Here is a 17,661-nt window from a genome sequence, read left to right on the forward strand (position 1 = left end):
CGGAGAAGAGAATGGATAGAATGATGATAGATAATACAGAGTACATTTCTTTTGGTTATTCTTGCAATTGACAGGTATCTCGCGCTTAGCAGCTGCTGATGACTGATCTGCTCGCGCCGGAATCATTCGTTGTTACATCGCAGGCACAGTCAACTTTTTCCGCCTACCACGATTGGTACTCCCGCATAGCAACGGTTTGATATATCCGGCCGCCCACCCACAACCTCATCCCCGCCAAACCCCCCGGTGCTGCCTTATAAGCGCTACAATATAAATGCTTCTTCTCCGTCATTCTTGCCGCCTTGCTTCCACAACTACAAGCTCTATACGGCCTCTACTACCATCACTAAGCCGCTTGATTAAACCGACAACGAGATTATTTACTTCATCTACTGCACTTCGTTCTGGAGACATGGGCCCTGTCGATACTTCGCAGCGCCTTGCCCGCTTGAGGGAGTTGATGCAGGAGAGGAAGGTTGATGTCTACAGTATGTAATGATACAAGTTAACCCTCTTCAAGATCCAATTGTCTGATGCTTTACTTTTATTCAGTTGTTCCTTCTGAGGATAGCCACCAGTCCGAATACATTGCCCCTTGCGATGGCCGCCGCGGTTAGCTCTACCTTGTTCCCTTACGATCTAAATCCCATCATCTACGCCAGCCAGGACGGGCCAGCTCATGACTATTATTAAATACAGAATTCATTTCGGGCTTTACTGGCTCTGCGGGATGTGCCATCGTTTCGATGAGCAAAGCAGCGCTATCTACCGACGGACGTTACTTCAACCAGGCAGCAAAGCAGCTAGATAATAATTGGATGCTTCTGAAGAGGGGCTTCGAGAATATGCCTACTTGGCAGGAATGGTATGGACAGAGAAATACAGCATGTCATGTGTGAGCGTGTATTGAAAATGGATATATAGGACTGCGGAACAAGCTGAGGGCGGCAAGGTCGTTGGAGTCGACCCATCACTCATCACAGCCTGTGAGCTCATTATCTTCTCCACGTTTGTGAATATATTTTTGTCCATGAATATAACTAACATCATCTAGCCGAGGCGCGCAGCCTTTCAGAGACAATCGAAAAAAGCGGTGGGTCCTTGCAAGGCGTGCAGGAGAATCTAATTGACCTTGTTTGGGGCAAGGAGCGCCCAGCCAGACCAAGCGAAAAAGTTGCTCTCCATCCTATCGAATTTGCAGGGAAGTCATTTGAGGAGAAGATCAGTGACCTACGAAAGGAGCTCCAGAAGAAGAAAAGCGCGGGATTTGTCATCTGTGTGTATTTGACCCTTCCTGCCAACAAAGTACCTGAATTTCTGACTCTTTTTTAGCGATGCTTGACGAAATCGCCTGGTTGTTCAACCTTCGAGGAAATGAGTACGGATATCCGCCTGCCATTTGTCAATTTGACTGCTGACTGACACTAATTATCATTCGCAGCATCCCGTACAACCCAGTGTTTTTTGCTTATGCCATAATTACACCGACGACTGCTGATTTGTACATTGATGACGAGAAGTTACCTGCCGAGGTGAAGAAATATCTGGGTGATCAAGTTTCTGTGAAGCCATACGGTTCTATTTTCGAAGATGCCAAAGCCTTGAGCCAATCTGCTCAAAAGAAAAGCGATGGTGACGCTTCAACCAGCCCATCTGAGAAGTTCCTTATTTCGACGAAGGCATCATGGTCGCTCAGTCTTGCTCTAGGAGGTGAGAAGAATGTGGAAGAAGTCCGCAGTCCGATCACTGATGCCAAGGCAATCAAAAATGAAGCTGAGCTGGAAGGAATGAGAGCTTGCCACATTCGCGACGGCGCAGCACTCACAGAATATTTCGCCTGGCTCGAAAACGAATTGGTCAACAAGAAGACAGTTCTTAACGAGGTAGATGGTTCCGACAAGCTCGAACAAATCCGATCAAAGCATAAGCATTTCGTCGGACTTTCCTTTGACACCATCTCGTCTACTGGTCCAAATGCCGCAGTCATTCATTACAAGGCCGAACGAGATACTTGCTCTATTATCGATCCGAAAGCCGTGTATCTATGTGACTCAGGTGCCCAATATTTGGATGGCACTACCGATACAACCCGCACTCTCCATTTCGGCGAACCGACAGAGATGGAGAGAAAGGCCTACACGCTTGTTCTCAAGGGCCTGATTAGCATTGATACTGCTGTATTCCCTAAAGGAACAACTGGATTCGCTCTAGATGCTTTTGCACGACAACATCTGTGGAAAGAAGGCCTAGACTATCTACATGGTACCGGTCATGGCGTAGGGTCATATCTGGTATTACGCCCTACATTTGTCTGATCTTTCCTCCTCAAGTGCTAACATGTTCCAAGAATGTCCACGAAGGTCCGATCGGACTAGGCACTCGAGTTCAGTATGCTGAGGTTGCCATTACCCCAGGAAACGTGATATCTGACGGTATGTTCTAAGCGATGGTTGGGTATTATTGCCTTGAAGCCTGCTAATAGTCCTGTAGAGCCTGGCTTCTATGAAGATGGAGTCTTCGGCATTCGCATCGAAAGTATGTTTCCCCACATCTACCAATAAGCGTAGTATTTCCAACTAACGCCTGTCATAGACATTATCATTGCCAAGGAGGTGAAAACAACGCATGGCTTTGGAGAGAAACCCTGGTTAGGCTTTGAGCATGTTACTATGACACCATTGTGCCAAAAATTGATCAACCCAAGCCTGCTCACTGACGGAGAGAAGAAATGGGTGAACGACTACCACAGTAAAGTTTGGGAGAAGACTAGCAGCTATTTCGAGAACGATGAGCTGACGAGAAACTGGCTTAAGAGGGAGACTCAACCTATCTGAATGAATTGACAAATTCATGGATGGAATGTTAGATAGGCTTGATTCTTATTCGGAGTACCACCACGTGTGGAGGGGTATTGGCGCATGGCAATGTGTCAATGTTTCCCATATTTGTATAAATTCAATATTCCTATAGTATTTATGGTGGCTATCGGTATTGTTGATGTACCATTTAGTATGATCGTTGTGAGTTTGTGATAGATTTACGCGCGCACGGCGTATACATTAGAGAATCCATACAATGCTGCTGACGTCGTATTTACATGTATTGTATTCGTTCGTATGTTTTACAGATAAGCCAGGTCCAATAATGACCAGAAAAGGTACCTTACATATTTAAATGCTAATTCATAGTTACCTGTAAAATCGCATTCGAATCTTCATATTAAGTCGCGAATGGCGAGGGACCTAGTGGTGCAAGAACGCTTATTTCCAGCGAACGATTAGTTAAATAACCATGTATCGTGACTTCATCCCATCCCTACCCTCACATGACATCGCTCCAACGACTCGATTGTCAGTCCAAATATATCATATATCCTTCCTCAACCCCCAAATAAAGCCTCAGAATTGGGTCGCAAAACCTCCCCGAACACCATGAGCCCCCTTTCTCCAACCCAACCCCAACAGCCCAGTCAATCCTAAACCGACACACCTCTGCAAGCTGGCATGAGCAGAACAGGCCTTCCCAACGGCGGCCCGTCGTCGGGCCGTTCCGAACGAGACTACGGGCCCTACAGAGGGGACAATGCCTCACTGAGTACCGTGTCGAGCTCAGGGTACGTTTCCTCCCGGGAGCGCCGCGCTGGCGGCTACGGCGGGTTCTATGAAGGCGGTTCCCCGGCCGCGTCGTCGACCTCATTACAGAGTTCTGAACAACCTTTCCCCTCGTCCTCCCGCTCGCGACCCTATGATACTGAAAGACCCTTGTGGGGTAGTGGCGGCGGTAGAGATGAAGTAAGGTATGGAGATGGTGGGAGGAATCGGGATGGCAATAGGTCCGATGCTACCTCTGGAAGGAGTGGGCCGCTACCGATTGACGGTATGTTTCGTTGTACTTCTGGTGGGACTAGGATGGTGTCTACGGTTTATGATTGTTTCTGGACCCGGTAATACTGTGCGTGATGCGTGAGCTGACTTGAGTTTGGAAATAGATGTCCTCCGGACGATACAGCAGGATTGGGACTTTATGGCCACCGACGACTGCATACCGGTTCAGGTTGGCTTACAGTTGATGGACTCAAGTACCCTGGGCAAGGCGGATCGAGAACCAGATTTTATACGGACACATAAGCAGATACAAAAATCTTTGAAATCGATTGTCAATGGTTTGTTGGGTCTAATTTTCGCACCCCAATAGATGCTTCACCAGTGCGACTACTAATGAACTATTGTTGTAGAACACCACCAGGGTTTCAACAGCTCTATTGGAACATACCACACAATCCAGTCGAGTATCCAAAGTTCTCAAAATCGACTTCGAATGCTTAAGGGGACCCTGATCGAAGCTAAAGCGGGTTTACTTACAACGAAGCCGGAGTTGAAGGGTCTTGCGACGGCTTCCCAGAATTACGATGATATACTACAATTGTTCGGCCAGATTGAGAATATTCAATCATTACCGGAAAAACTAGAGGCGCGCATATCGGACAAGAGGTTCATTGCGGCAGTAGAAATCCTCAAGGATGCACTACGGCTTGTGAATAAGTCGGAATTTGACGGAATCGGAGGTCTTCGAGATCTCCGAACGTACTTCAGCAACCAGGAATTATCATTAACGGATATCCTGATCGAAGAGTTACATGATCACTTGTACCTCAAATCTCCGTATTGTCAAGACCGCTGGAAATTGACAACCGGCGACGAAGGCAAGGACGGCCCAAGGCAGATCGGTTTAAGTAGTGGGACAAATTGGGAGAAACCAGTTTACCATTTCTTAGCCCATCTAGACATGACAACTCCCGTTGCGGAAGACGCATCACGTAATCCGGAGGCTGATACGTTCCATTACATCCGTGTGGTCATCGAGGCGTTGAACAAGATGGGCAATCTTGAACTTGCTGTCGATCGGATCGAGCAGAGGCTCCCGGTCGAGCTCTTTGCAGTTGTCGATAAGACAAGTTCAGAGGTCGCCACCCGTTATCCTGAACACAGGAGAAATCCACAGTCACGAGACACTACGGTCCATGGCATGCCTAACGAACTGGGTGGAGACAGGGGACACGTTCTGTCAGAGTTTATGTGGAACCTCTATGCGAAATTCGAGGCTATCGCCGAAGGCCACCGCATCGTGCATGATGTCGTTGCTGGTATTGTAGAGCGGGAGAACATTCGGAAAGCTGGATCACTTACAAGTGGTTTCAAGGAATTGTGGAAACTTTATCAAAGCGAGGTGAGTTAATTATATTTATTTCTCGATTTTTTTAATGGTAGCAGGATATAACTTACAATTACTAGATTCGGTCCCTATTACACGATTACCTAGCCACAGATGGAGAAGTCAGCTATCGGGCTCCGGCGAATATCTCTGATGATAAATACACACCCAACTCCCACAAAAGAGATAAGACAAAGGTTTGTAGCTGGATGATCCTATGATGGCTTGAACATGCTAACAGATAATGCAGAAAATGTTCAAACTCTCCGAAGTGGACGATAAATCATCAGAAATGAAGGCAGAACAGGACGAGTTAGAGGAGATCCTAAGGTCGTCAGTGCCCGGCCTCGTGTCGAAATCGCGACAGAAGACATCTACCACCGACTCGTCCAGGTCAAGACAAGAAAGCTCTGGAACCGGACATAAGCTCCTGATCGAACCCAGTGTTTTCAATATGAGCCTACTTTTGCCGCCGTCGCTCTCTTTCATTCAACGATTGAAGGATATTGTCCCTCTCACTTCAGATATTGTCATGAGCACCCTTACCTCATTCCTCGACGACTTCATGATCAATGTCTTCCAACCACAGCTGGATGAAGCTGTAACAGACCTCTGCGCGCTGACTTTTATTGCAGTGGATGCATTTACTGAAGATCCGCAGTGGACAAGGGTTTCACCACGACCCGTTTTTAAAGTATGTACCTTGACCCTCAGATTATTCCTCAGGGAGGTGATTCTAATTTATTTGCAGGGAACAATTGCTTTCATGGAGCTCGTCAAATCATTTAGCAAAATGCTAAACAGTATTCCGCATGATCAGGCATTCACGCAGCTGGTGATAAACCAGATCGTAACCTATTATGATAAATGTTGTGGCATGTACAAAGGTACGGATCCGCTTACATTTCCTCGAATTCTTTGAGCAATGCTAAAAGATATGTCTAGCACTGGTTTCGCGGGTGTCTCCTCGGCCCACTGGAGGGGTACAGCCGAAAGCTGCTGCTGGGTACGCTGAATCCGGCGAAATTCGAGAGGCTGCCAAAGAGCTGTGGGAATGTGGCAACGGCAAACGACAGGAGTTGATCGCCAAAGTACTTACATTTTTCCCTGGCGTGAAGTTTCTGGCGGATTATTTTACTGATGCAAACTCGTTAGGAAATCGATCTTCTCATAAAATACACAAACGAAACGCCTCTTGAGCCGTACGACATCGTTTCAGACCCCAAAACCGTTTTCTCGCTCTCGCTCCTCTACAACAGCATGGTATGTACAAGTGCTATGTATCCTCCAAGGGAGAACGCTCCTAACAGAATACAAACAGCAATGGCTTGTCAGCAGCCTCTCTCGACTTCGCCACATAACCAACCACGAAACAGATTCTAACCGGCGTCAATCCACAGGCCGAATGCCTAACACACGGCGCTGGACGCTCCTCTCCTCCGTGAATCGCAACCGCGACAGCTCCAGCAACCCGATCCACCTCCCCATGACCGAAGACTCTGTTCTTGGCTTCGATACCACACTAGAATCACTTCAAAACCTCGCCTTAACAGCCTTGCTAACCCTACACATTGACCTCCGCTGCGGCGCTATCCACATGGTCACTCGCAGCCTCGCCAGCAACAACACTTCCCCTTCCGCGCGCTCAACCACCCCCCCAGCCTCCGCTTCAAACACTACAGAGTGGCCGCACGTCCTACCCACACCGCCCTCCTCCGCCTCGCCAGCAATCATAGAGCTGAACAACGACCTGATCTCCTTCGACGCCAACACAGCCACCTACCTCGGCCCGAAGGAATGCCGCTTCATAACCTCCGGCCTCGCCCAGCTGATAGACCGCGCCTTCGTCTCCGCGACACGCTTCATCGGCGCGATGAACCACAACGGCGCCCTCCGCCTCCAACTCGACGTGCTAGTCCTGCAGCAGAATCTGAAAAACATCATCGTGCATCCTCCCCCTTCTCCTCCCACTGCGCTACCACCGCCATCCTCATCCTCCTCCACCTCCACCTCCAAAGACACAGAACCAGGACCCCACCAACAACCCCACCAACAAGAAGAATCAGAACCAGAAGAAGAAATAATCGCGCTCCCCCGCTCCGCCAAATTCCTCGACTGGTTCCTCGACGGCCCTGACAAAGCGCTCGAGCACGCGCACGCTGAGCGCGAAGAGTTCCGGCAACACGGGAGCGAGAAGGCGCTGCAGGCGGGTAATGGGGAGCCGTTTACGTACGAGGAGCTGAAGGTGCTTGTGGAGCTGTGCTTTTCGGCGATTCTGAGGGTCCCTGAGGGGAGGGAGAGTGGTAGTTTTGGTAGTACTAGTCGTGAGGACGTTTTGGCGGCGAAGAGGGCGTGTGGGGATGCGTTGTTGAGGTTGAGTGAGGTTATGTGGGATTCGTAGGGCGGAGGGCGGAGGGCATACGGTGGGATGGTAGGAAGAGGCGGAGGGGGAAGGAGAAATGGAGGGATGTTTGTTGAGTTTGTTGTGTATGTATGTACATGTACGTATGTGCGCATAATATCTATATGTGGGCGATTTCTTTCCCTTGTTTTTGATTTCTTTTCCCCCTTCCATTTTGAATCTGGGAGATCCCTGCTCCTCCGTTTGATCTAACGGTGGTAAATCATTCTATACAGCAACATAGAGATATTGTATAACCGTATCGATGGCTATAATCCCTCCCCTACATCAATTCTCTTCCGCCATCAGCCTTTCCTACACATACCCTCTCTTGTTTCATCTTTCTTGTCCGTAACCACAGCACGGCTCCACACACAGCTTGAAAATAAATATATATCATAACCTATTTGCTAAAACTATTTAACTAAAGAAAAATAAAGCTAAAGCTGAAGATAGAGAAGCTTAAAACATAAATGACAAAATATCACGCCCCCTACTCAGTTAGGTTAAATCAAATGAATTAATTGAATTAATCGAAGGAATCAAAGTAAATAGTCAATGAAATGAGGATAAAATAGATATAAATATAAAATAATAACAAATTCAAAGTCGAAGTCAATAATCATCCATGCCAGCCAGCCGTTACAAATTGCAAATGTGCGATAAGAAAAAACCAAACCAAACAAAAATAAAAATGAGTAAAAATGAGTAAAAAACGGGGAAAAAACGGGTCGCAGTAAGAATAAATATCGAATAGAAAAGAAAATAGAACAAAGAACCCAGGCAAATCAGGAACAAGAAGGGAGAGGTGATTATAGAAGGGGGAGAAAGGGCAAAAGAAAACAGACGGTCGGTAGAAAAATAAAAAAGAATCCACGTATAACCACCACACTTGGAAAACAAGGGAAAGAGAGCCACGAAACATAGAAACAATGAAAGAAGAAGAGGAACAAGACGAAGAGAAAAACAAATCCCAACAACCCCATATAACTATATCAAAAAATCCACATTTTTATCAACTCCCCCCACAACTCTTATCCTACCCCCTCTTACTCCTGCCCCTGCCCAACACCGACCTGTCCGACCTGTCCGACCTGTCCGACCGGTCCAACCTGCTGCGGCTCCCCACCCCCTTCAACATCCAAGAGCCCCAAATCCTTCTCATCCATCTCATAATCCTCAAACTCCAGCCCGGCCTCTCTACACCTCTGAATCCATTTCCTCGCCACCTCCCCGCGCCGATTAACTTCGCCCTTCAACTTGGTGTTCTGCGCACTAATCTCCGCCAGCGCGTGGTTGGTGGTCATGTTGGCCGTATCCCAGCGCGCAGCCATGTCCTTGGCTTCGTCTTGGAGTTTGCTGATGTAGTGGATTGCCCGCTGGAGGATGGAGCCCTTGGCCTTTTCGCAGCCAGGGACCATCTTGGCAATTTCGTTGATGCCTTCATTAATTGCTTCGCGGCGGCGGCGTTCGACTACAATTGGGATTTTTCATGTTAGCACGTGATAACAGATATATTTGGGACAAGGTGTGGACGTTATCTCACCTTCTTTATGGTTATTCTTGCGAATAGTATGCCATTCCGCAGACCCGACCGTTGGCTTCGGGTTAATGTTCTGCGCTTCGCGCGCCGCATAGACGGCCGCAGCGGTCGAATGGCCATGTACGTTGGTCATAGGGACCTGATTAACATCTTCGGTGAACGTGAGACCGTGGGCCATTGCGGCATTGTTCTCGAAGCTTGGGTCTGGCGGAGGGTATTTGGATTGTGGGCTGTGCGCGGCCAAAGCAGCCTTGGCCGTCATGGCGTTGTCGTCAGGCACTCCATTCTGATTTCCCACATGCTGTAATAGCTGTTGATCGATTTGGCTGAGCTCAGTCGTGTTTGTGGGCAGACCATGGGTTTCGTATCCTGTCGGACGCACAATGTTAGGTAAAAAGCTATACCCATTGTCTGAATACGGCTTAGGTGGTAGAACGAACCATGGAGATTTCCATTGGAGTTTTGCCCATGCGCAGAGCGTGTCATACGCTGTCCGTCGCCGGCGTCCATCATTTCACGCTTGCGCTTGTTGGAGCCTGTTGATCCGTCTGCAGGGTTCATTTGCTGATCGGACATAGTTTCCTGGGGGCAAATTGTTTGCGATGTATCTAGATCAATTCCCAGGTTAGTGTCAGCAGCATTGTCGCACTAAATGGGAAACCACGCTATGGCAAAAGTGCAAGAAACAGTTCCAGTTTGGGGGGAAGAGTAGCTCTTGTGGGGTCACGCGAGAGGATTAAAAAAGAAGTCGAACGTCTGCAACAATAATAGCCAATGATTGGAGGTTATAAGTGTTTGTGATATGACTTGGATGGCAAATGGAGGGGGATGGTCCGAATCAACTCGAGCTAGACAAGGTCTCATAAATTCTCTACACGCCCCACCGAAGGCAGTGCTGCAGAAGACGCGTTCTTTTTCTGAGACCAAGGAAGCACAACAGGGTCAGGAGAGGAAATAGTGGCCGGAGCGTTCATTCACACAATGACCGCGGTGTGTCACCAACAATGGAAAAATAGTTATAGCAGCGTAGTGACGAATGAAAAAATTCCTGGAAGAAAACGAAAATGCGACAAGTTGGTACGGGACGGGATTTTTCTAGCAGCGATATCCAGGCGTAATATAATGTGCAACCCCGTTCAACGAGGTGGAGAGAGACAAGAAAAGCCACGAAATATGAAACCGGAGATGAAAAGAGGGAGGGGGCGGGGAGGGAAAAACCCACCACAACGCGATGGCAAATCTTCTCTAGACGGGTAACTTAAAAACCGGTAAAACTCGTAGTCCTCGAGGATTTGGATCCTATAAGATTCTACAGGAGAAAACAGTCGTGTAAGCAAACTGGATATTGGCTTGTTAGACGCGTTGAGATGTTTTTCAGGCCATGCCGATCGCGAGTCGCGGATACAGCAGGGAGACAGGAAGAAAAACGCCCGGGAATCTCTCGCATGGACCAGGCCATCGCATCCAGAAATACCACCGCGCGATCAGGGTGGGAGATATATAAGGATCATGGGAAGGGGAAGATATAGATAAGATTGATGGATGGGGGGTATCGAGGGATGAGGCGGCTAGATGAGGGCACGATATGGGGGAATTTTGGGGGAGATTGGGATGGTGAAACTGGCAAGCAGAAAGCAGGGGAATAGCCAGCGGGAATTTGACGAGGCAGTTGAAGTTGAGGATGCTGATGATGCTGGCGATGCTGGTGATGCTGGTGATGGGGTCGACGATGGTCTTGATGCTGGAGCGCGTTTCTATTGACTTACCCGTTGGTGGTTTTTATCAGGTGACAAGAGGTCACCTGCTTTCTCTGGGGGATATAGATATTGGAAGCAGAATGAATATATTGCTCCGCAAATGGCGAAGGGGCAATGAATAAAAACGGGGTGTTTTCCAGTTTGCGGGAAACAGACGGCGGGCGGCGAACAATAAAAACAGCAATAATAGGGGCAGACAGCGGAATGGAGGGTGGTATATATGCTCTGGCACTGCTATACGGACTCGCTTTCGCTGCTTGGGTCTGGCGTGAGAGCGAACAAGAGGACTCACGTGGCGAGAGAAGAGGAGGAAGAGCCTCGCTTATTAAGGAAGCCCGTCTACGGCGGGCGGGGTGCACATGTGGCGCAACAATACAGCAGCAAGAACAACAGGCTTAATAATCACTCCAAGTGCACTGCGCGACTTATCTATCTTCTACAAAATCAACATTTCCCCATACTGACCCTACCCGCCCTTTTTTATCCTTGAACATCAACCGTGGACATCAACCATCAGCAGCAAACTTCATCCCTAATTAATCCCTATCCCCTCCACACCCTCCACACCCTCAATCTCCTCAGTCTCCTCAGTCTCCTCCCCCTCCGCAGATCATGTGCCCAAATCCCGTGGCCAGCCCCAGGCTTTCCTCCCCTCCGCCGTGGCTGGCTGACCAATCATCGCTCTCATCCTCCATTCCCGCCTCTGATTGGTTCTGCACCCCTCTCGGATCACGCGGCCTGTCTAGCTTCTTTCGGCCATGCGCTATCCTCCTTTTGGGCCAAATGCGTCACCCAGCGGCCCGTGCGCAGAAGGCTGTGCACGTGAGCACTGCTTGCCCTAATTAATTCCAAGACAACAGGATGGATGAGGGTTGAACCAACCCCCCCTCCTCTTACCACTAGTTATTATCTAGTTACATACCTGGGTACACCGCCAGGTTCTCCTTTTGGCAGTTGTAGATATTCCAGGTTCGATTTAATATCAAGTATGTGCTTGTTGTCTATCCGCTACCCCGTTAACAGAGAGGTGGGTGTGGGTGAGAATATATCTGCCAGTTCCTGCTGGAAGTCTTTTGATATACAGTCAACCTGAGTCTCCCCTCATGATTCTCTCTGCTTAAAGGGCTAAATGATGCTGCTGCTATGCATATCTCGACCCTCCTCCCGTCTCTCCTTCTACGGGAGGCTGACGACATTCAGCTATGGGAACTTATCCCGTGATGACCGATGGACGCTGCTCTCTCTGTCATACATAGAATTCCCCCCCAATTTTGGTTGTCGTTTACTTACTTACTCTTCACGTGCTGCCTGATGAGCCTGGCTGTACCCACTCCGCCTTCTGCGACATCGAGTAAAGAAGAGTGGAAAAGAGTTTATACATAGGGAAGAAGAAGAAAAAAAAGAAAGGAAAAGAGAAACAACTGCCCACCTCCCTCCTCAAATCCCGTGCATCTAACCCTAACATAACATAATTAGCTAACCTTAAAACAAAAGCCTCTTTAAGAACGTACCATAATAACCAATCAACACTCCCTTCCAACCCTGTACGTTGATGGCTTGTGACAGTCATCTGTATCTACAGACTGTATCCTAAACGCATAGGAACTAGGAGACGGCGAAAGCGTGAATAGGAGATTCATTCCACAAGCCCTGCTGTGCCCCTCTGCTTCCCCCACCCCTCCTGTGTCTATGTTGGTGAAGTGCAACATGTTGGTAGTTCGCGTTTGTCTGTGCCATGTACATGTACCTCTACTGTATAAACGTGCGCATAGACGGGGACAAAACGATAACGGCACGCAGTTTTTGATATCTCTATGCAAGCTGCTGGTGGTGGTTGGTTAAAAGAAAAAAAAGGAGAGAGGTTCAACTGTGTGAGTTGATGGCTGATATTTTCAGACGGGATAAAACATAGAATAACGCAAAGGGGGCGTAGGAAAGATATCTATTTAATTTTCTATGACTTACCCGAACTCGCGGAAACATTCACTTCAGCAATGAGAAAGGTACAGTAAAATACAATAACAACAGAATATCATCATATCATCTCTTATAAAACATTAAGGTATCGAGGCCTGACGACATCAAGTCACTTATGTGACGATGTAGATTAGGAGCAACCCATAGCTATCTGGGTCGTAACCAAAAAGTACTTTAAGGATTAAGCCTCATCACCCCCCGGCTCTCTCATCCGAAACACATACTTTGGCTCTGCCTCCGTATCAACGAAGCAAACCCCTTCCTCCGCACGACCTAGCATCTCCCACACAAGAATCTCCGCCTCCTCACCTCCTGATTCCCCTTTTGCTCTCCAGCTCTCACTTCCATCCTCCCTCCGCCCCCGCCTAATCCCAACAATACAACTACTCCCCGCATACCTTGCCACCCCATCCCCGTCCTTCCCAATCCTAAAGCCCCCCTCCTCAACCCCAACCCGATTCGCGAAGACGAGAATAACCATCCCAGCTTCACCCTGCCCCTCCCCTTCTCCCTCCCGCTCCCCCTTCCCCGCAGCTCGTACTAACGGCCAAAACCTCAAAAGCCAATACCTAAACGTCTCCATATCCGGCCGGCGCGCTAACGCCAACTTCTCCTCCTCCCCCCTTTCCCCTTCCCCTTCCCCTTCCCCTTCCCCTTCCCCTTCCCCTAGCTCTCCAGGATTCAACAGCGTCAACCACGCCATGGGCAGCAGGACGAGCCGTGCGCCGCTGGCCAGAACGTGCGTGGCGAATTCGTAGACTGTCCAAGGCGCGAGGAATTTGTACGGGTTTATGTCCATGCAGATGCCGATGGCAGTGGGGATGGCGGTGGTGGTGGTTGCGTCTGTGTCCGGGGATGTGGTCGTGGACGGAAGCTGGAGATGCAAGAAGCCCTTCCCGTTCCGACCCTCGGCGGCCCATGGTTCGTCGGTGTAGTATAGGAAGCGCTTTTGGTAGTTGTAGAGGGTTGAGCCAGTGGGAGAGACGAGGAGGGCGGAGTTGAAGCGGGATGGGGCGGTGGTAGTGTTGTTGCTGTTTTTGTTGCTTTCCTCGTTGGTTGTGTTTTTTATACTTCCATCATCATTTGTCCTTTGAACGTCGGCTATAGGTTTATTTTCTTTCCCATCGCCATGGCTGGTGTGATGCCGGTCTGCTTTTGCCGGTTCATCAGAGTTTTTATTTCTCATGGCCGCATGAATATCACTTCTTAACGGCGGCAATGATAATGCTGATGTTGCCGGTGAAGTACTTTGGGCTTCTGCAAGCTCGGGGTAACCCACACAAACGACGCAACCGAGGCGGCGCGCGGCGGATCGAGCCCATTCCGCTGTTGGTCCAGATGTTGTGGGCTCAAGATACGGCCGGATGGCCTCTAGGGATGGGAAGTTGTAGCCTGCGATAAAAGTTAGCGGGTTATTCTATTCTCCCGTCGTGGTTAGACGAGTAACTATTCCAGGCTTTAATTATAAAGATAAAACAAGGTCGGAACTTTGAGGGGCCGTGATAATATTATCACTCTGCCTGCCTTCCATACCATGTAGAGGATAGACTTGTTATCATTAAGAGGGTGGTAATAACAATAAAAACAGGATGGGAGTCTCCAGTAAAGAATCAATCACCGGTAGGTACTGCCTCAGGCTCTCCAGCGCAGCCATGTCTGCATTTTCTCAAGCTTATCCATACGTACGTCCACCCCAAAATCCCCCCAAAAATATAATAAAAGATCTCAATTAAAGAAAACTCGGAGAAAAAAGAAATATTAAATAAACCTCACCTACCGGTAAAAGCCATCTCCGGCAAAACCAATACGTCTAGCAACCCCGCTAGAGCGCCTGCGCTCACACCTGAGCCAGCAGGCATACTACTGCCACCATCTGGCTGAGCTCCACGCTTCAACCTCATCAACCTCATATCTAAATCATCCACCAGCGCATTCGCGCGGCGGATATTGCCCTCCACATCGCCCCGTCGCGGCGAGAGCTGGAGGGTGGCGATGCGCATCTGTGAGGATTTGTGGTGGTGTACGGATGGCTTATTGGTGCATAGCCTGTATAGAGAAAGGAAGAAAGACGAAAGGGAAGAAAGGGGGCCGAGAGGGAGAAAATGCAGTCAGTGCGGGTGATATATGTATGTTTGATGTCCATATCTACTTATCTCAGCAAGCTCAGACGCTTCTCCAGATATTCATTGCTGTTTTAACACTGGATTGATGATTATGTCATGAGCTAACCTCAAATAAGCAATAAGCTAACCCAAATAGTAAAATCAGGTCATGTGAGTGATGATATCTTGTGAAGTGTCTGAGAAGAAATGATTCCTGATTATTAGCAACACGGGAAGGATTTGCTCAGTACCCTGAGTATGAAAGAGAATTTCAACTCAACTTCATAGATTCATCATTTCTGTATCACCTTGGAACCTTAGAATAACAATGTTCTCACAATGTATCTGATTTTTATATTCATATCTCAAGTTCTTAGGATAGAAGTATCACCTCAAAGTTGACCAGTGTGTTTTTGAACATAGGAATTTTTATCCAATTCCTCATATAAAAAAAAGCTCTTAGAAATTCTGAGATCAAAAAATATGATCATTTTCAAAGAGTATACATCTATCTTAAATATAGATTTTTTTGAAATATTAAAGAAATATTTCTATTCTTCTTCTCTTTAGCTATAAGCTAAGGTGATTTTCAAATCTCAAAGATATGTGAGTATATAGTAATAGAAAGTCAAAGTTGAAGAATCTGAAAAATCCTTGTAAATCTCAGAAATCTTCATTGAAGATGGAATCATTTCTTCTCAGACCCTCTGGCGAGGATTGCTCTGAGCACATGACTTGTATCAAAAGTAGGTTAGTATCATGCTGGATTAACTAGTTAATAATAATGCTGCAACCCGTTCAAACCGAGCCAGAGGGTCTGAGCCCGCTGAGATAAATATCTACAAAGATCTTATCTAGTGATTGATCACGTGATGTACAGATAGCGACATACAAACCTCCTCCTCCTCCTCCTGTTATCCCCTTGAAGAAAAACTAAACTGTTCACACTTATTATATCACTTCTATCGAACCACAAACGCCTCATGGATCCTCCGTCCACCTACCTTCCGAAACCCCCAGTCCCCTATGTCGAGGGCTGGGTATTCACCGCCCACTCACACATTCCTCCCCCGCCTACACGAGTAACCAAAGACTATTGCCGCAACTTTCAAACTGGTAGAGCAGAGAGAAGACAACTTCTCTCAGTTGAGCAGTGCTTGCGGCATCCTCCATTACCAGGAAGCATAGGATCATGCACCGTCAACTTGAAGATTCTAAATTTATTGAGGGTCGGGGATGGTTGCAATGCCCAAGTTTTCACTGTTAAGGTTCTCAAAACTAGACCTAATCCTCAATGCTTCCAATCAACTAGAAAATTGGTTGCTGAAATATACGACCCTCTTTATTTCAATGATGAAGAAGGATTTATTAATCCTTTTCTTTGTGTGGACAAACACTATACCCATGAAACCCACGCGTATGGTGTTCTGTCTAAGTTACAGGGAGAACAAGTACCCAGGTTCTACAGGTCATATTCATTATTGAATATTCCTGTTGAGCAGTCTGAAATCCGGACAGTTCGGCTTATTCTAGTGGACTATATACCAGGGATATGAATACATCAAGCCAATCCAGAAAATTTTTCTCGCCATTCTCGCCAAGAGGAGATCATCAAATCAGTGATCAACTTTGAAAGTCGAGTCTACAAGCAAAATATTTTACTCACAGATCTAAGCCCTAGAAATGTCATCATGGTAGAGAAGCCTGGTTTTGATCCAAAACAAAGTCTTCTGTTCCTTGACTTTGCTGATGCTCTTTTCGGTCGCAGAAGAGATGATCCAGTTGCTATCAGATCAAACTTGTTCCTTGGTCAGTACATTTCACCTCTTCTACGGTGGGATAAAACTATGGCTATGCAATTCAATGACTGGATTGATTGGGATTGGCAACCCTGGATCGAAGCCGAGTACACTTATACTGCTGCAGCAATCACACCGGAAATGCGGGACACCTACGGCCGATAACTTGTCGCTGTCATTTTCCACTTTGCACTTGCTTCGTTCTGCTCTCTGGCCACATCCTAACGCCTTTCAGTACGTCTCCCGCGGTAAGCGGTATCTTTTATCCTAGGTTTGAAGTGTCTTTTGTCAACTTCATCACTTTGTTTTGTCTCCTCATCGAATATTTGTTAGTTGTACTATCCGTACAGTACGATGTATGCTAATGTCCAATTCACTTCTTTACCTACTGCTCCCCATTGTTTAGTCTACAAGTATACCGGTGGCAGAAAGAATAGATTTCTTTTGAATTTTGTTTTGTGATCGGGATCAAATATTGCAATTCCAAAACGGTTGTTCAAAGAAGATGTCAAATCTATGCTTAATAACCCCCCCCCAGCTTTGAGCTCTAGGTATGTGTGGTTTTGCCAATACTCTCACGCAGAGGCACATTGTGTATCTTGAGTGTATGAGCCTTGAAAGGTATGATATCAGAGGAAATGAAAACTATTATTTCTTGTCTTTTCCAGATTCTGAATTAGTTACACTGATCTCTGTTGCATTAATAGTATTATACTAATTGTGTTCTCACAGCCAGATGAGAGGATAATAAATTGAGAAACTATCAAATGCCTCTCTTGGGACTCCAATTGACCTCACTTATGACTGTGCAAGACAGTCACTCACACCTTCACACACCCTTGCTGGCCCCCTCAGCATTCACCCTCACATT

General features: G+C 47.4%; 5 protein-coding genes across 5 annotated transcripts; 3 read left to right on the plus strand and 2 right to left on the minus strand.

Moving 5' to 3' along the window:
- The first annotated feature begins 33 nt into the window (after window positions 1–33).
- BDCG_09239 (xaa-Pro aminopeptidase) lies at window positions 34–3,186 on the plus strand. Its single transcript, XM_045425029.1, has 10 exons — window positions 34–488; window positions 553–612; window positions 700–865; window positions 925–986; window positions 1,055–1,276; window positions 1,333–1,378; window positions 1,442–2,291; window positions 2,348–2,432; window positions 2,491–2,535; window positions 2,593–3,186. The coding sequence occupies exons 1-10, from the start codon at window positions 275–277 to the stop codon at window positions 2,832–2,834; spliced, it is 1,992 nt and encodes a 663-aa protein (XP_045273610.1). The 5' UTR covers window positions 34–274; the 3' UTR covers window positions 2,835–3,186.
- A 39-nt stretch (window positions 3,187–3,225) lies between these two features.
- BDCG_09240 (xaa-Pro aminopeptidase) lies at window positions 3,226–8,147 on the plus strand. Its single transcript, XM_045425030.1, has 9 exons — window positions 3,226–3,876; window positions 3,989–4,162; window positions 4,235–5,226; window positions 5,292–5,408; window positions 5,462–5,905; window positions 5,963–6,098; window positions 6,157–6,302; window positions 6,367–6,474; window positions 6,533–8,147. Exons 1-9 carry the CDS (start codon window positions 3,504–3,506, stop codon window positions 7,610–7,612), a joined length of 3,570 nt encoding a protein of 1,189 aa, XP_045273611.1. The 5' UTR covers window positions 3,226–3,503; the 3' UTR covers window positions 7,613–8,147.
- BDCG_09241 (HLH DNA binding protein) lies at window positions 7,979–11,437 on the minus strand. The gene is made up of 5 exons (XM_045425031.1): window positions 10,922–11,437; window positions 10,378–10,464; window positions 9,596–9,763; window positions 9,159–9,524; window positions 7,979–9,086 (listed from the first exon to the last, which is right to left on the minus strand). Exons 3-5 carry the CDS (start codon window positions 9,729–9,731, stop codon window positions 8,662–8,664), a joined length of 927 nt encoding a protein of 308 aa, XP_045273612.1. The 5' UTR covers window positions 9,732–9,763; window positions 10,378–10,464; window positions 10,922–11,437; the 3' UTR covers window positions 7,979–8,661.
- Window positions 11,438–12,562: 1,125 nt separating this feature from the next.
- On the minus strand, window positions 12,563–15,293 carry BDCG_09242 (N-terminal amidase). The gene is made up of 3 exons (XM_045425032.1): window positions 15,273–15,293; window positions 14,667–15,188; window positions 12,563–14,281 (listed from the first exon to the last, which is right to left on the minus strand). The coding sequence occupies exons 2-3, from the start codon at window positions 14,887–14,889 to the stop codon at window positions 13,071–13,073; spliced, it is 1,434 nt and encodes a 477-aa protein (XP_045273613.1). The 5' UTR covers window positions 14,890–15,188; window positions 15,273–15,293; the 3' UTR covers window positions 12,563–13,070.
- A 1,380-nt stretch (window positions 15,294–16,673) lies between these two features.
- BDCG_09243 (uncharacterized protein) lies at window positions 16,674–16,955 on the plus strand (the record flags this gene model as incomplete). Its single annotated transcript, XM_045425033.1, has 1 exon — window positions 16,674–16,955. Exon 1 carries the CDS (start codon window positions 16,683–16,685, stop codon window positions 16,953–16,955), a length of 273 nt encoding a protein of 90 aa, XP_045273614.1. The 5' UTR covers window positions 16,674–16,682.
- Window positions 16,956–17,661: the final 706 nt, after the last annotated feature.

This window comes from Blastomyces dermatitidis (genome assembly GCF_000003525.1).
Source record: "Blastomyces dermatitidis ER-3 genomic scaffold supercont1.14, whole genome shotgun sequence".
NCBI classification, from domain to species: Eukaryota; Fungi; Ascomycota; class Eurotiomycetes; order Onygenales; family Ajellomycetaceae; genus Blastomyces; species Blastomyces dermatitidis.

Coding starts and splice junctions, on each gene's coding strand:
- BDCG_09239 (XM_045425029.1), top strand. CDS start 275: ATGCTTCTTCTCCGTCATTCTTGCCGCCTTGCTTCCACAACTACAAGC. Junction 489..552: donor GAGGAAGGTTGATGTCTACA/GTATGTAATGAT, acceptor ACTTTTATTCAG/TTGTTCCTTCTGAGGATAGC. Junction 1,277..1,332: donor AAGCGCGGGATTTGTCATCT/GTGTGTATTTGA, acceptor ACTCTTTTTTAG/CGATGCTTGACGAAATCGCC.
- BDCG_09240 (XM_045425030.1), top strand. CDS start 3,504: ATGAGCAGAACAGGCCTTCCCAACGGCGGCCCGTCGTCGGGCCGTTCC. Junction 5,227..5,291: donor GGAAACTTTATCAAAGCGAG/GTGAGTTAATTA, acceptor TACAATTACTAG/ATTCGGTCCCTATTACACGA. Junction 6,099..6,156: donor ATGTTGTGGCATGTACAAAG/GTACGGATCCGC, acceptor AGATATGTCTAG/CACTGGTTTCGCGGGTGTCT.
- BDCG_09241 (XM_045425031.1), bottom strand. CDS start 9,731: ATGTCCGATCAGCAAATGAACCCTGCAGACGGATCAACAGGCTCCAAC. Junction 9,525..9,595: donor CTCCAATGGAAATCTCCATG/GTTCGTTCTACC, acceptor TGCGTCCGACAG/GATACGAAACCCATGGTCTG. Junction 9,087..9,158: donor CAAGAATAACCATAAAGAAG/GTGAGATAACGT, acceptor TCCCAATTGTAG/TCGAACGCCGCCGCCGCGAA.
- BDCG_09242 (XM_045425032.1), bottom strand. CDS start 14,889: ATGCGCATCGCCACCCTCCAGCTCTCGCCGCGACGGGGCGATGTGGAG. Junction 14,282..14,666: donor GCCGGAGATGGCTTTTACCG/GTAGGTGAGGTT, acceptor CTTTTATCGCAG/GCTACAACTTCCCATCCCTA.